Source organism: Nipponia nippon, unplaced genomic scaffold (genome assembly GCF_047370975.1).
Source record: "Nipponia nippon isolate SJK-2023a ecotype South Korea unplaced genomic scaffold, ASM4737097v1 scaffold_5, whole genome shotgun sequence".
NCBI lineage: Eukaryota > Metazoa > Chordata > Aves > Pelecaniformes > Threskiornithidae > Nipponia > Nipponia nippon.
In genome coordinates, this window is record NW_028262369.1 from 10,222,260 (window position 1) to 10,238,751 (window position 16,492).

Below are 16,492 nucleotides of genomic sequence, written 5' to 3' on the forward strand. Positions count from 1 at the left end.
TTTTCTGAGACGTCTGTCTTTGTGATAAACCAGGGACAAGTGGAAGAGGCATTAAAGATTTCTTTTGCTCTAGGGACATTTTGTTCTGCTGCTGTTCTGCTTGGCCCTGTTTGCTTGTTTTTTAAGCGCAGAAACTTAAATGCAATTTGTTCATCTTTAGTGCTTTCCTGACGGTTCAAGAGTTCAAATTCAGGTACGGCCCGGTATCACACCGGACCCCTAAAGGCCATCTCTGAGCTGCTGGCGCAGATCAGGACGCACTGAACTAAGACGAGGAGATGTATTTCCCATAGGCAGCAACTTCTCTTCTGCTAATAAAAAATTATGGTCTTTACTATTATTCTAATTCTGACCCACTTGTGGAAAGCATCTGAATTCACGTTCTCTGCATTAGGGAATTTTTTTTTTTTTTTAGTTCTTCTTTTATTATTCTGGATACCACTTGCAAATAAATATTTAGTCCAAAACATGCAACCGTTGTTAGGTGTTTTCAGGTTGCTGTCTTTAATACAGCATACAGGCGTTTTAAATATTTGTAAAATGTGAAAATTACAATTAAACAAACTTTGAAACAATCTAAGCAGAAAATTTAAACGAGTCTTTTAAAAGAAATCTTTGAAAGCTGTCAATTTTGTAGCTAGTGTTTTGCTTTTGTCTTCATGTCTCTTAAACAGGTTGCATTAAAGTAAAACTTTGCTGCTGTGAATAGAGCTCGTTAACATGAAACTCACTGGAATCGTCTGCATCCAGGAGCGCTATGGAGCAATTTTCAACATGGAGGAGAAGTTGTTACATGGCTTCGGTAACAGAAGACTATTTCGCCGACAAAAAACTTATACTGAGTGGGGTAGCAACACCCTGGCGCCAAACCCCTAACTCCAAAGTGAACGGAAATGCTGGAGCACTGAGCGAAAAAAGTATGCGAGCAGTGGTGACAGGAGGCGGAGGCTATTTTGGATACAAGCTGGGATGTGCTCTTGCCAACGCAGGAGCTTCTGTTGTTCTGTATGACATCCACAAGCCTATCTGGGAAATTCCCAATGGAGTAGTGTGTATCCAGGTATGATAAATTGTATTTTCACAACTCTCAAAGTTAGTTCATTTGCCTTTTCCATAATGTCCTCACAGGTTTCACAGAACCCAAATACCTAATTGCAAATTAGCGCAAATTGCAATAACCGTTTTAACTGTGTGAATATTTTTGTCAACGGATTTTAGTATATCTGAAATAAGGAAAAGAATGAAACCTGTAATGCGTAGCACAGTGTACCCGCTTCAACTCCTGACTCTGAAGCACTCCTCAGGACCCTGTCACTGCCCTCATCTGTGCCTCAGTGTAACCACCTGTAGAATGAACATAAGGGGTAATGAATGTTCTTAAAGTCCTTTGAGTTCTATGGAAGTATGATTATCAGCAAGTACTGAAATGGGCCTGGTTTTCAGTCCCAGGATGTGCAGTAAGTACAATGAGATATATATATATATATATATGCATTTCCTCTGTGCTAACTCGCTATATGACAAATGCTAACCTGCAGCTTTGATTTCAAGTCCAAATATCTTTTCTTATGTATTACAGGCAGATGTCAGGGATTATGATGCCATATTTGCAGCCTGTGAAGGGGCTGACTGTGTGTTTCATGTAGCTTCATATGGAATGTCAGGAAGAGAGCAAGTGAGTCCGAATAGTTTTGTTTTTTTCTGTGTGACTGCCCACACTGAGGATGAGAGACTTGATGCTGTAACACCGCATGTTAGATTTTTATTTCTTCAAATGATCCTGAAAGCCTGGATCCACGTCCATGCCGTTTCGGTAAATTGCTCTGTGCAAACTGGTGTGCTAGGTGCAAGCAGTCTGCTTACAGTACTGTGTTCCTAGTTGTGAAATTTTTTCCTCCCCATTAGAGGCTCCACCAGCGCCCTGGGAGGGCTTTTGAGTTGGAAACGGCATTGAAGAGTTCTGAAATAGTGTGAGGACAAAAGGAAAGACAAGGGAAGCAGGTTCCCTCCAAACCCCTGATCCTTCCCTAAACCCTTCACATGGAACTGCTAGGTGTAAGGTCACTGGGAGGAATAAAACCTGAACTAAATTATAAATTATTTTATATAACCAAATGATAACAATGGCTGTATTTCAAATCTTAATTGTTTGCCATTGGGTAAAAAGCTGTAAGGATGTACCTGATGTAGGACTCTGAGACACAATTTTTATCATTAGAGTTACAAACACACACGCGGCCTTTCTTACCTTGTTTAATAAAAGGAACTTCAGTAATTACCTTAGCTGGATAGAATAGCTCATTCAAAGATGTTTGCAATTGAGCAAAGTATACTTGGAATTGCTTTGGGTAGAGGCAGCTGGTCACTGAAGTGCTACTGAAACACGGATATTTAACATATTGCTGCGAGATGTATAATAGCTGGAAATGTGTGTTCAGAAGCACTGTGATTCTCTTTGCTTCAAGCAGGCTAGTCTGTAAAAATACAAGAAAAACACAGGCATAGTTTAAAAATAATGATTTGACTTCTTGAAGTCTGAAACAGCAATCTAAATGATCTTTTTTCTAATCAAAGCACTAAACTCATTACCTTTACGTAGGGACATTTATAACATCCCCCTATTGAATTTAAAATGTATTATTATTCAAAAATGCACAATTTCTTTATTTTCCTAGTTGCACAGAGAAGAGATTGAAACTGTAAACATTCACGGAACAAGACTCATCATTGATGGTATGTATCCAACCTTGCCATTGGGTGTTGGTATAGCATATCAGAATATTATATCACTTAGAAAAAGCCAGTTGGCTTTTTTTTAGGCACACACAGTTTTTTACCAAATACTTTACATTTTTGGCAGAAGATGAGGCAGCATGTCATTGGGTTTTTTTATGGTTGATTCTGCTATGGGGTGTGATACAAGAGCCAGCACTGTAGTTCAACTACTTCAGCTTTTCATAACCATGTTTGACCTGATGTCAGAATCCGTATGCATGTAAGGAGTTAACTATTTCCATGCGTATTTTGCAGCAGTAAACCTCGTTGCTGTCTAATAGCTTGTGCACAGGTAGTGGGCAGCCCTGGAAGCAGATGGAGGTCCAGCCACCTGCCTGGCTAGAGCTGAAGCCCATCTCCGTCGGCTGGCAGCAGCCCTCCCAGGGGCACAGCCTTCACTTACAACATCCAAATTAGGATGTGCCAGATTATAGAGCACTTGGTTCTATACTGATGTCTTCCCTTCAAATATGCTTTGCATCTTAAATCACCCAATCATAAACTCGAAGAATTTGCTCTTTTAAGATTTGACAGTTTCTCAGAAAAAGGTCATACAAAATTTTTTTCCATATTGTTTCGGTTTCCACTAAACTAATTTACTTTATACATTGCCGCAGCCTGCAAACAAAGGAACATCGCTCGATTGATATACACCAGTACAGTAAACGTGGTGTTTGGAGGGCTTCCTATTGAAGATGGTGATGAGGAAACTGTGCCATATTTTCCAATTGAAAAGGTATTTTGGTTGCATTATATTTTCAAGTTTTCCCTTTGTTTACTTTCTTGTTTCTGAAAAAGCCTGGAGTTTTCATGACCATATTTTGCCTGATGCCAGCATCCAGGTACAAGAAAGAAGAAAGAAACTCTTTACGCTCTATTCGTGATGCTATTCACCTATTCACAACCTTGACACATCAGTTTTATGTACATTGCAGTATATATTTCTTTGTTTCCTATCAAGGCCTTGATTTTGGAAAATAACTCGTACAGTGTCCCATTAACATTAATGAAATTCCACCTGGCCATAGGGATTGTGTTATATGGCTTGGTGCCTCTTTAGCCATTTATTATTTATGTGATTTTTCTGTTTCTCCCTTATTTAAGATGACGTATATTCAATGTAGAGCTGATATGGAAAAGCAGCCTATTTTTATATGGTTTTATTGCATTTAATTAAAAAGGAGAAAGTACTTCTGGGTGCTTTGCATACACAGTTGGGTTTTGTGTCCCTCCTCTCTCCATCAAGTACTTCACAGTCTTTCAAGAAGTAAGGATGGATAGACAAAATATTGAATAATATTTTGAATAATATTTCAAACAATATTTTCTCTGGTACAGTGCCACAAGAAAGCGAACAGGATATTTCAGACCAGTCGTAATGTCTTCAAAACTTGGCTTTTGACTTTTCCGTTACCCGGAAAAGAAATCCAGATTACAAAGCAGTGATCAATTACATTCTTGGCAGCATTCAAAGCATACATTTATTTATTGCTTCTCAAATGTGCTGAAATTAATTAACTGGATTTGCATAAACAAAAACGCTTGCTTACCTTAGCAATACGCATGTGTTTTATCCTAAACTAATACCCTGTGGCTTCTGTATTTTGAGGTATTTGTTGCCATCTGTTCAGTAAAAATTGCTGGAGAAGAGATGCCCCTCTGCCCTGTCATTTCAAGAACAGATAAAAACATATTTGCTTTTTCTCTGTAGCATGTTGATCATTATTCCAGAACCAAATCAATTGCAGAACAAATGGTACTAGCAGCTAATGGAACTCCACTAGCAGGTACTTTTGTCTTAGCATGAATTCATAGTGGAATTTACTCCTCCTCTTCTTGTTCCTCACTAACATCCTATATCCTGTATCAATCCTTAGGGGAGAAGATTGTCCAGCAATTACGAAATCGAGCTATCTACCCCCTCTCACAAACTAAAAGGTTTTCACTTAAAAATCACTTTTATTTGTTTTTAAGTTCCCACAGTGTCCGCAAAAGGTTTTAGCATGGTAGCAATGAGTTCAGTATGTTAATTGAAAAGATGAAGACAGCTATAAATTAAACAAAAACAAGTGTTTAATGTCACTGTATTATGCAACATAAGTAAAACATGAATGCTGATTAAATTGTTACACATACCCGCCCCCCCCCCCCCCCCCAAGTTATATATTAAAATCTGAAGAAGCCACCTGATACTACAGCCTGGAATTATTTATTAGTGCTTCCCAAAGTTTTCCACGTTGAGGAAGCCAGTTATACGCTTGAATACTTAAGCTCACCTGTGAGATACTATAACTGCCAGTGCAAAACAAATTAATGTAAAGTGCAACATGATTCTATGTGACCAAGTGATACTGAGCTAAATTTAGCTGTAGACAACCTACAGAAAAGAACCTCTTCACCTGATACTTGCAGGGGACTATAAAGAGATATAAAGTCATTGATGGGCATTCCATTCCAATAGAATTAGTTTCAAAAATAAAGGGCTTTTTCCTTATTTCCTCTTTTCTCAGCAGCTCTTCACATCAAAGACCCTCTTCATTTTAGGAGCAATACACAGTTCTGCATTTCTCAATGAAACTAGAATGTCATCGTTCCAAACATCCCATTTTGATCCCGTGCCATAGCAGGATTGAGTATTTTGCATGTTTTCAAGTACTGTTAAGAACAGTTATAAGCAGATGATGAGACAGCCAACTGATACACTTGGGAAGTGACTGGATTTTTGTGATGGTCCTTACTTTCTCCCACTGAAGTTATCAGGAGCTGCCACAGCAGTTCTAGTGGGAGCTGGCTGTGCCTACTGTTGAGAACCTTTCAGCTCTACCTTGTAGTGCTAGTGAGTCACTCTTTCCCATCAGTAATTTTGTATGAGATTAGTGGCTTTCATTCCACTTTCTTACCCATAACTTGCTCACTTCAGCAGTTCATCACCACAGTTGGCACGTTCATTCACTGCTTTGGCACAGAGACAAAGGACTGGTTAGAAAGAGGTTTTGAAATATCTGGTAATTTCTAAGACTCTGACTATGCTGGCAGGACTTCTCTGAATCTTATCCTGCTATTCTGCATGTTCTGATTCTGCCAACTTAATACCCAGCTACTAATTCAACACCTTTTCCTCTGTATTATTTTTTAAGATGAAATTAATTTATTTCAGAGCAAGTTCTGCTGCCACCGTCTTCAGTTCATACAAAGATATAACGTAGTCATGTGAAAGTCACTTAAGAATGGTCTTATCAATTCCTCTAGGAGGTGGAATACTCTATACGTGTGTCCTTCGCCCGCCAGGAATCTATGGACCGGAAGAGCAAAGACACTTGCCAAGGCTAGCAGTATGTATTTTAATTTTTTAATCTGCAGAATTTTCTATGATATACAACAGCATCACTTATTTGTTTTATAAATTGACTGACCTTCTTATTGGGCAGCAATTCAACAATTCAATTGTCTGTTAAGGATATTATAACTTTTGTAAACAGGCACTATATCTGTAAAGAACGTATAGTACATTAAAAAAGCCTTTTTTTGAAATACAAACACATGTAGGTCCAGCTTTATAATTTAATGCTTAGTATAATTATAAGATTCAGGCCATCTATGATATTTCAAATGTCTGTTTGCATGCAACTTACACCAAATGGTTTAAAATATTAATGAAAAGAGATACGGCAAAATATCTTATTTCCAGTCTCAACTATTAACAGCTTTCACTATCCAATGAAACATGTTAAGGAGTCGGAAGCACCTTCTGGTACAATAGGTTACTAAAGGGCAAACAGCTGAGGTGCTCATCTTTTACTCTTTTGCACTTGCTGTAGTTTAAACTGTAGGACTAGGCCTAGTACAGTGTTTAGAATATGATCCCTGTAGAATTACATGAATCAGTTATTTTAAAAGCATCAGTACAATAAAAAGTTACGCATAGCTTTGAGGAAAGAATAGATTCAAGCTCACCACATAAGAAATACTTTCGTTTTCTGGCTGAGGTAGGGAATTATATTGAAGTCAGCAAAAATATACTTTATCATCTTCTAAATAAAGTAATTTTTAAGAATGACAAATGTCATTTTAATTAAACTTGCGATGTTTTCTTTAGCCCCCCAAAAAAATACAGTATTTTTCAATTTCTGTTTAAGATTTTAAGCTTATTTATTATGAGCCCATTTTAAGGCATTATACAGCGGTCACATTTTGCAGTTTCTAAAATGTATCTGTTAAATGAAAAATGTGACACCTAGCATTACTTTCCATTTTTTCCCAGCCAAAGCTATTTGTTAAATTTGATCCAATTTTGTGAATACTTGTGATCCATTCAGAACCGTATCTTACCTTTCCATACAATATTTTACTTATCCTTAGAATAGACTTGTATTTTTTGTAAATTCAGGATGTATTCTGTTCAATATGTTCCTTGATCCTTCCTCATGAGCAATATTTTTAGAGCCCTCTGCACTTCTCTTGATTCTTTTTTTTAAGTACGCACAAACCTACATTTAGCTAGACAAGAAAGTGCACTGTCCCTCATTTTAAAACCCATTCTGCTTTGGTTTCATGTTTGTTTTTGTCTACAGAAGAACATTGAGAGAGGGCTACTTAGCTTCAAGTTTGGGGATCCTTCTGCTAAAATGAACTGGGTGCATGCAGAGAATCTTGTACAAGCTCAAATTCTAGCTGCCGAAGCTCTCACCCCTGAAAAGAACTACATAGCTGTAAGTAAACAATAAAAGCACCGCAGTTGTCATTTGACAGTGGATCCTGCCACCGTATCCTGTACGATAGTAACTACTGTAGTAGCAGTAATTAATGTACATGTTATGGTCCTGTAGCTTATGTTGCTGTCTCTGTTTTTAGTTGACAAATGTGCTATGAACAGTGTGGGACCTGGCAGCATTGGCTGTGCAGTGTGTTAAGAGTCGGAATATTCAGTTCTGTAAGAACTCCATCTTTACATTTTTGTAATATAATATTTGCCATTTCTGGAAGATGAGCAAAGAATGTTTGCTGTGTCGGAAATGCAGCTGGAAGTTCAGGCAGATTTATCCCCTGTGCCCCTGTATATAGACCCAGACTTCATGTTCTGAACTGTGATAATCAGTTCTTCCCATACCACATGCAAATAAAAGCACATTTTATTTGGGTTCATTGATTTCAAAAATAGTTGCGACTGTTTTCCTCCTTGTAAACACAGTTTTTTATTTGACCTAGAAGCACTACCCTTAAAGTATATTAGAAAGATTTTCAAAATAAATTAAACGACTTTTTCTAAAACGCTAAAAGCAAAAAGGAAAAAGGTAACTTACGTCTTGGTTACACAGATGGAGCGTTATGGATTTCCATGAGTCTTAACTAGACTGAGAGCAGCACATGTCCCACCATTTGGTCAATGTGTGTTAGCAGCACAAGTTAGATATGGCACCACTTTCAGTGCATTTGGTAATCTCTGTATAGTCAGTATAGCCATTCTGTATAGGCACATCTGTAATTAATAAACTATACCAAGGCATGTTAATCACATAAACCACTTGTCCACCAATTTCATTGCACACATTAGTGCAACTGATTGAAACACATGTAGATAGTTTGTTGGTTTGTATGTACATCCTTGCATAGTTTACATTGCTGTATTATTCTTAAGCTATTCATAAGGAGTGAGATAAAGAAAAAGAAGTCAATATATATGCAGTGTTATTGTTCCTAACTTGTCTCTTCTCTACCTCTTTAACAGAGTGGCCAGGTGTATTTCATTAATGATGGTGAAAAATTCAACCTTTTTGAGTGGTTAACTCCACTTGTACGTACGATATATACTTTATCTCCAAATACATTAATTTCTTGAACTGTATACAAGTCCAGCTTTTGTGTGCAGGTTACATTTGGTATGTTTGCTTTGGGTGTAAGCGTTCCGTTGTGATATGTGAGTTTAATTCCTGCTTGAAGTTCAGTGTGATTAGCGCTGTAACAAAGCATACCTAAAATATCACATTAAAGCAATGGTCTTCACTGAGACCAAAGGACGACCTAAACCAGTATCCTCTTTTGAGTTGCCATTATCTTCATTTCTTGGGCATGTATCTGTTAACAGTGGCTATTTTGGATGGACAAAAACATAAATTCTAATTATTAATTTGTAATATACATTCTTTTCAAAAGATCATTTTATCGTTAACAATGGGCTGAAAACCGTAAATATGTCACAGTGTTAAATTAGGTATCAGCACACCATGACATTTCGATCGATTAGTATAAACTTTTTTTTTTCCTTTTTTTAAGACTGACACTTGACAATTACATAGGGTCTGTATGTGACATTTAACTGGAATCTCCTGAAAAATGAAAACTCAAATAGTAACAGCAGTGATGAATTTTTCTGTTTTATCAGTAAATATTTCCACAAATATCTTCTGTATCAAAACTTTAAAACTTGTTTGAGGTTTCTGGTTTTTTCACTGTTTTTTTAAATTTCTTTCAGTTTGAAAGATTAGGTTGCAGTAAACCATGGATACGTATTCCTACTTCCTTAGTTTATGCATCAGGTAAAAATATTTTATCAACATTTCTCTTTCCTGTCCACACTACCCTCATTCCTAACTGTAATAGAATCATAGAATCGTTTAGGTTGGAATGGACCTTTAAGATCATCGAGTCCAACCGTTAACCCAGCACTGCCAAGTCTGCCACTAAACCATGTCCCCAGGCACCACGTCTACCCTTCTTTTAAATACCTTCAGGGACGGGGACTCAACCACTTCCCTGGGCAGCCTGTGCCAGTGCCTGACCACCCTTTCGGTGAAGAAGTTTTTCCTAATATCCAACCTAAACCTCCCCTGGCGCAGCTTGAGGCCGTTTCCCCTCGTCCTATCGCTTGTTACTAGGGAGAAGAGACCGACCCCCACCTCGCTACAGCCTCCTTTCAGGTAGCTGTAGAGAGCAAGAAGGTCTCCCCTCAGCCTCCTCTTCTCCAGACTAAACAACCCCACTTCCCTCAGCTGCTCCTCGTAAGATGTTTGGGGTTTTTTTAATTTGCCCACAATTTTCAGTTTAATGTGTAAGAATAATATGCTGTGGGCTCACCTCGTGTGCAGCAGATAGGGGTGAAGTTCAGCTCTATGCAGTGTGTTGAAACCAGAATGATCTGTTAAATTTAAGTCCCACAAAAACAGGTTTTATGTAGGACTTAACAGATGTATAACTTTGTGGAGTTAATGGTAAAAATATAAAAAGTTAAATGTCAAAATCCATGACTTCATGAAATACGCGGGAGAGTATCTGCTTTGCTGCATGGGTAAATTTCTTGTTCTCCTGTATCCCATGGTCTCTCCAGAATCAACCCCCATGTGCAGCTAAGACAGAATCCCACTTTGAGTATTTTGTTATCACATTTTTTATGAAGTCTCGTGCTCTTTTCACTAGACCTGTCAACAACCTTCCAAACCCTTTTCACACAAGCACCCTAACTCAGGCTGACTGAAATATTAAATCCAACCCCTTGCGAGCAAGTAGTCCTGTTGATGTTAGTAATAGTGCCCTGAGCTCTTAGGCACGTGATTATCCTTCACGATCATATACGGTGCGAGCTATGTCGAAGTCATAATGGCATAGCAATTTACTATTCTTACCTCAAGTAGAGATCTTTTGTTATGCAGCCATGATAATGGAATACCTTCACCTGATGCTGAAGCCATTTGTTGAACTGTCCCCACTGCTGACCAGAAATGAGGTAAAGTCTGTGTTTGTAAACTCCCCTTAATTCTCACAGGATGCTTACATACATGTTAATACTGAGGTATGATTTAAGATTAAGTCAGTAGAAAGTAAAATCCACCCAGTAGTACTTCAGCCTCCAGTTTCCAGGGCAGATGTATGCGTCATACATTTTAGGCAACATATTATGCTCATTACCATAATCTTTGAAAAGGTAAGAGCTTATGCTTGCAGTCTGTGAGAGGCTGCTTCAGCTCCTTCCTTCCAAGGCCCTGTATCCTGTACGGCTTTGGCTGGTCAGTTGGGCCCTAATTACTGAAGATATTTAGGCACCTAAGAGATGGCTTTTACCTGCCTCCTTCGGTACATAAACAAGAGTGCAGAACATTTTTTATGGATGTTTTCAAGACTGGAAGATTCTGCTTTGCAGCTTTTACTGCCTCTTTGGGCTTTCAAGATTCTCCTTTGAGTGAACAATTTAAAAAATAATGTGATGTCAATTGATACAATGTTGTGGGGGTCTTTTATTTTACATTTCCTTTAACTGTGTCTTTGCTACCATTTACAGACTTTGTTCCAATTTCCTACGTATTCATATCTTTGTATGTATGTTGACTCTTTTGCCCTATAGGTACAGAACATTTCTACAACTCATACATTTCGAATAGACAAGGCACGGAGTCAGCTGGGGTACAGCCCAGAGAAGTTTGCATTTGCTGATTCCGTGGACCATTACATTAAAACCAGACCAGAAGCCCAGAATCATCACATCTTCCTCAAAGTTTTGTTTTCTTTAATTGTCAGTTTAAGCTTCATCTTTCTTTCTTTAAGATTTGATGGCCTTGCAGTTTTGCATTTTTTTAAAGAAACGCAACACTGACTTGCATAAACTGCACCTACTTGGTCACAGTACTGCTACCTGGCTCATTCTAATCTCCACAATAGTTACTGGCCTCAGTGCAACAAACAGGCAGTTATTTTTAGATTTAAAAACAAAATTGTAACGTATCAGTAGCTGTACTTGAGAAATTAAAATACAGTAAACAATTACGGCCAAATCACTGAAACACACTGGAGTCAAGATTGTTGTCTCTGTTTATTTCACACCAAAAACCCCAACTTTCCAAAGTGATTGCTGAAGTAAATGAGAACCTGCAGAAAGAGCAAGAGCTACAGCCAGCCCGCAGTGCTTCACCAGTGGAGAAAAATGGCTAAAATAAGGAAAAAGATTGACCACAGCTGCTGCCATGGCTCACTACCTTGGGGAACTGAGGAACAAGCAAAGGGACAGACAGAAGAGGTTACTGTAAATAACAGATACCAGCCGTACAGAGGGAGTTCACACTGTGTGAATTTCTTTTGTGAATTAGCTGTATCACTGCATATGAGAGAAAATAAAAGCGTACTCAAAATTTTGCTGAAGTCAGTCCTGTGCCTCTGTCCACACTGTTCCAGACCCGCTCCCCGCCCCACCCTTGGGGTGCAGAGCCATCCGCGACGGCACCGCGCGGCAGCTTGGAGGCCTAGAGGGTACACGCTGGTATGGTTTTTCACAAGTCAAAACTGTGTATTTTAGTTAAATTGGGAGTTATTAACTAAGTTACATGAGTTAAGTGCATTTATATCACAGTAGAGGAATCTGCCACTATGGGTTGCACTAATCTTTGTACTGCTTCCTTTATCTTCTGTAGTTATTGAGGACAACAACCAACAATAAAGTTTAGTTGCTTATCAGCTGAACTTTAGGTACAACTATGTTTTTGCACCTGATTTCTGAAGTATAGCAGTTGTACTGAGCAAATCCCTGCAGCAGCTGAAGTGAACAATGTCCTTTTTGAATTACTGTTGAGCTAAAACGGGCCTGAACAACAGGGGCAAGGCCAGAGCTCTGCAAGGCCCTGCTCCCTCCCATCCGCCACTCGTGCTGGCGATTTATCGCAGGGATCTCCCTCCCGTCTGCACCTTTTCCAGCGTGTAACACGGGGAGGGAACAATCAGGAGCACGACACGAGCAGAAAAAGAAAGCTTGGGAGACAGTACCAGGGATGAGACAGGAGATCTAAAGGAATCAAGGTCGGGGTGGGGAGTGATAGGTGTATTTGAGAATTCTGGAGAAGGTGAGAGCACTTAGACCTCACCTCAGTTGCCCCGGGCCAGGGCAGGCAGCACAGGCCGGGTGCAGGGCCTGCACGCTGAGGGCGCAGTAACTCGAACGCAGCACGGGACGGCAGAACTGCCGAAATCGGTATTTCTGATTTTATTTTTAAGCCAAAGGCGCGCAAGGGGGAGAAGCCACGTTCCCCAGTACGTACCGCGACTTTCTGTAATTCGATTTTAACGTGCGTGACCGGCAGCCCCAACACGCACCCACCCCGAGCGGCCGCGGGGCGCCGTACCCGGCCCGGTCCGCACCGCCTCCAGGTCGCCCTCCGCTCGCCGCCAACGCGGCCTCGGTGGCCGGGCGGCGAAAAGGAGCCGCCGCCGCGGCGGGGACAAAACAGCTTGGCAGCGGTGGGATTCGAACCCACGCCATCGAAATGACTGGAGCCTAAATCCAGCGCCTTAGACCACTCGGCCACGCTACCACCTGGCTGCTCACCCGCCCGTCAGGCCTCTTTCAGGGGGGCGGCGCCGCCGCTCTCCCCACCCACCCCCGCATGTTGCCCACCTGTGTCTGCGCTACCACAAGGCCCTCCGGCACGGCCGGCCGGCGCCCTCCCTGCCCGGGAAACGCAACCGCTGCAGCAGACACAGCCCCCTGTCTCGCCGGCGGAGGGCTCCACGGCCCGGGCTGCCGGCGGCCCCGCCGGGACCCACCCCCCCGCCCCAGGCCCCGCGGCCTTCCCGCGCCCTGCGCGCGCCCGACAGGTGGCGCCGCTGCCACGCGCCCGGCGCCGCCCGCACACGTGGCCTGCGTGCCGCCCGCGCTGAGGCCGGGCCCACGGGCGCCGCCCGGGGAGGCCGAAGCGCGGCCCTCGCTCCCGCCCCCGGGCCTCGGCCGCCGCCGGCCCCGCTGCGCCTCGGGGCGCTTTGTCCGCGGCAGGCACAGGCCGGCACCTCGGCGAGGCGCTGCCCGGGGGGTCTGTTCCCAGAGCAGCAGCGGCGGCGGAGCGCCGGCCTGCCCGCAGGAGGGCTCTGCCCGGCGGCGCGGGTGTCCTTGCCGTGGCCGCGCAGGGACGAGGGCAGCCCTTCGCTGGTGCCTTCGCAGCCGCAAGCACACGTCTGCACGCACCTCCCTGCCAAGAAGAGGGTCCGGTCTGCCCCCCCCCCCCCTTCTCTCCCAGCTTCTCCCGGGGAGACAGCAGCCCCCCGGCCCACCCCAGCGCTGCCCGCACGCTGCTGCGGGGCTGGTGACCTTCCCAGCCAGCTGCTGCCTTGGCATGGCAGTGTGTCTTCAGCTGAACCGTTCCCACCCGAAATGGGAGGCCCCTGGCTGCCTTTATCTCTGCTCTGCTCAACGTGGAGCTGCAGAGGCTGGTACGAAGCGCAGCTGGTGGCCAGGGCTGTCCGTAGGCAGCTCGGCGTCCTGCCGTGCTGGTGCCTCGCTTACCTGCTGCTGCTGAGCTCGGGCATGGTGTAAGCAGGCGATTTTCCTGTCCACCTCAATGAGGGAGCTGGGTTTGGCAACCGGAGCCAGATTCAAGCTGTCACTGGTGAGTAGAAAGACGAATTCCCTTATTCTGGGAGGCCTGCAGGAGGAATTTGTGTCATTACTTTGTGGACGGAGCTAAAACCATCAGGACTAAATGCTGTGCGTTTAAAACAATACAGAGAAATTATGTCTACCCTTGCGCGTCTTCCTATAGGAAGTCATGCACTGGTGTGCCAGGAGGTTTAATGCGTGCGCATTATCCGCACCTGCCATATGGCTGAAGTGAGGTTTATGACCAACTGGACTGACCTTATGAGAAGGGACTGTTGTAGGGGTATGTAGGCACAAAGTGTTGAGAGAATTCATTTATTTACAGGCAGTTTTCCATATGGATTTTCAAATGAATGCAGAGCAAAATTGCTCTGAAAGTTAGTATTATCTGGGGTGTGCTTTCCTTTTTCCTTTCAAAAACCGCAGTTCCCTAGAAGAGCAATTTCTAAACAGAACCTCATTTAACACGAGCATACTGGAACTTTACAAGCTTCAGTGCTCTAGGAAAAATACATATATGCATTGCAGAGCATACTAAATGAAAGAGTAACATACTACACTTGCAGGTCACTAATTTCCTAGGTCGCCATTTTAGATTTAATTTTTAATATTTTCAAACAAAAAATAAATGTGAATCAAACTCCTTAAGAGTTAAGGATATAGTAGGTAACATCTAAATAGAAAACTAAAACTAGAAGATGCAGCATGTCAGGGCTAATATCTAATTTCAATATGCATTTTTAGTATTTCATCAAACACTTTTTCATCATCACTGATCGTTTTGAGAAAATGTTACAGAGACGCCCCAGGCTGAAACCCGAAAATAAGTACACCCTTGCGTCAGGGTACCGGAGCTGGCTTATTTAAAAGCATGAGAAATGCGTAGCTTGAGACGGTATAACCTATGTTCCTAATACAGCAGAACGCTCTCCATGAGGATATATAGTGTAATACAGCCGTATGCCACTTTTAGTCCAAAACAGTGCTGTGTATTTAGATGAGTTTAAAGCCAGTTACTCTTGTGACTTGTTCAGTTGTGCTCACATATCCCACCGGTAACAGTATTCCACTGCTATCAGTACCCTACGATTGCAGATGGTGATTTTTTTTTTTAACCTTTATCAACACATTTTCATTCAGTGGGAACCAGGCATCTGGCTTCCACCAGGCCTTCAGAATTAATTTGATGAGTCTGCCCTCTTCCCAGGCCCTGCTGTGAGGCAGCCGTGCCGGGTGCTGCTCTCCACAGGGTGCTCAGCTGGGCTGCCTGCAGAATGAGCAACGGGGAGATGCAAACTGTGGTGCTGATGGTGCAGAAGTGCTCAGTTTTCGATGGTTGCTAATATTTACAACAGTGATTTGCAGCTGGGAGATGAATAGGACCTCAGAGGTATTCTGCACAATCCACAAACGTTGTAAATGTGTTTAATTTGAGCTTAAACTCTGCAGGAATTTGAGGCTACCCAGAAATGTGGCTGCAGGAAGCAACATTAAATGGGGGCTCAGTCAAGTCTCTGCTTTACACTCTCAAATGAGGGCTGCACGCTCAGCATAGAGCTGGAAATTGCTGCCAAAATTACAGGTACCCTGAAATCGCAGGCGGTGTTCCTGCACGCACATGCTGCTTTCTCCAGTCCCCAAGCTAAGATACAGTTTAATTTATGTAAGTAGTGGTGGTGGCAGGCCGGTGTTCCTGGCAGAGAGTCAGAGCATTTGCTCTGTGTGTTTTTAATTAAATATTAGTAATCTTCCTCTTGAAGACTATCTCAGCGCTAGTGTTGCAGCAGCATTTCTGTGTTCCCTCCCTCTTTGGAGAGCGCAGGGATTGTGCATTCTTCTGTCTGTGATGCCGCAAGAGACCGTCCGTCTGTCACGAAGGACATACTCACATCTTCCAGTCTCGCTTTGGTAACCCCTTCGCATGGTGAAAAGCACTAATGAGGATTATTTACATGAATAAGAGATTCAACAACAGTAAAAGTGGCAGACTCTTTGCAGGCTGCCAAATAATACAATTAAACCAGAACCTATTTACTTTAATTTCCATGTAACCCATAAAAGGGTAAGGAGTTTTGTTTAAATTTTCCACAAATTCTAAGCTTGAGGAAAAGCTTAAACATGGGTGTTTTCAACTCAGAAAGCGAATGTTTTAGGAAAAATGTGGGTCATTTGAGGAAATCTGAAGCCTTTGGAACTTGAAATCTGGTGCATAGTTCTGCCATTTCTCATGGGGAAATTGAGCACTCTGCAATTTAGTAACTGAAAAGGCCAACCTGAAGTGCACAGAGCCCCCAAGGGCCCCACGGTCGCTGCCTGTGTCTGCTCCCTGCCTTACCCCAGGGCTGGGGTCCTCGGGGGGGCTGCCATGGCCCC

General features: G+C 42.4%; 2 protein-coding genes and 1 non-coding gene across 3 annotated transcripts in view; 2 read left to right on the plus strand and 1 right to left on the minus strand.

Moving 5' to 3' along the window:
* Positions 1 to 720: 720 nt before the first annotated feature.
* LOC104015053 (putative short-chain dehydrogenase/reductase family 42E member 2) lies at positions 721 to 11,356 on the plus strand. Its single transcript, XM_009467748.2, is given in 12 exon segments — positions 721 to 809; positions 811 to 1,060; positions 1,580 to 1,675; positions 2,676 to 2,733; positions 3,393 to 3,511; positions 4,487 to 4,562; positions 6,025 to 6,107; positions 7,347 to 7,484; positions 8,501 to 8,566; positions 9,245 to 9,308; positions 10,419 to 10,492; positions 11,108 to 11,356. Coding segments are annotated over 12 exon segments (1,362 nt in total).
* Positions 11,357 to 12,979: 1,623 nt separating this feature from the next.
* On the minus strand, positions 12,980 to 13,061 carry TRNAL-UAG (transfer RNA leucine (anticodon UAG)). Its single transcript has one exon. It is a non-coding gene; the product is annotated as a tRNA-Leu (tRNA).
* A 971-nt stretch (positions 13,062 to 14,032) lies between these two features.
* The window catches only part of EEF2K (eukaryotic elongation factor 2 kinase), a 35,846-nt gene continuing 33,386 nt past the window's right edge, over positions 14,033 to 16,492 (plus strand). The window contains exon 1 of the mRNA XM_087733407.1: positions 14,033 to 14,129. The gene's annotated coding sequence lies outside the window, so the exon portion shown is untranslated. The remainder of the gene's footprint in view (positions 14,130 to 16,492) is intronic.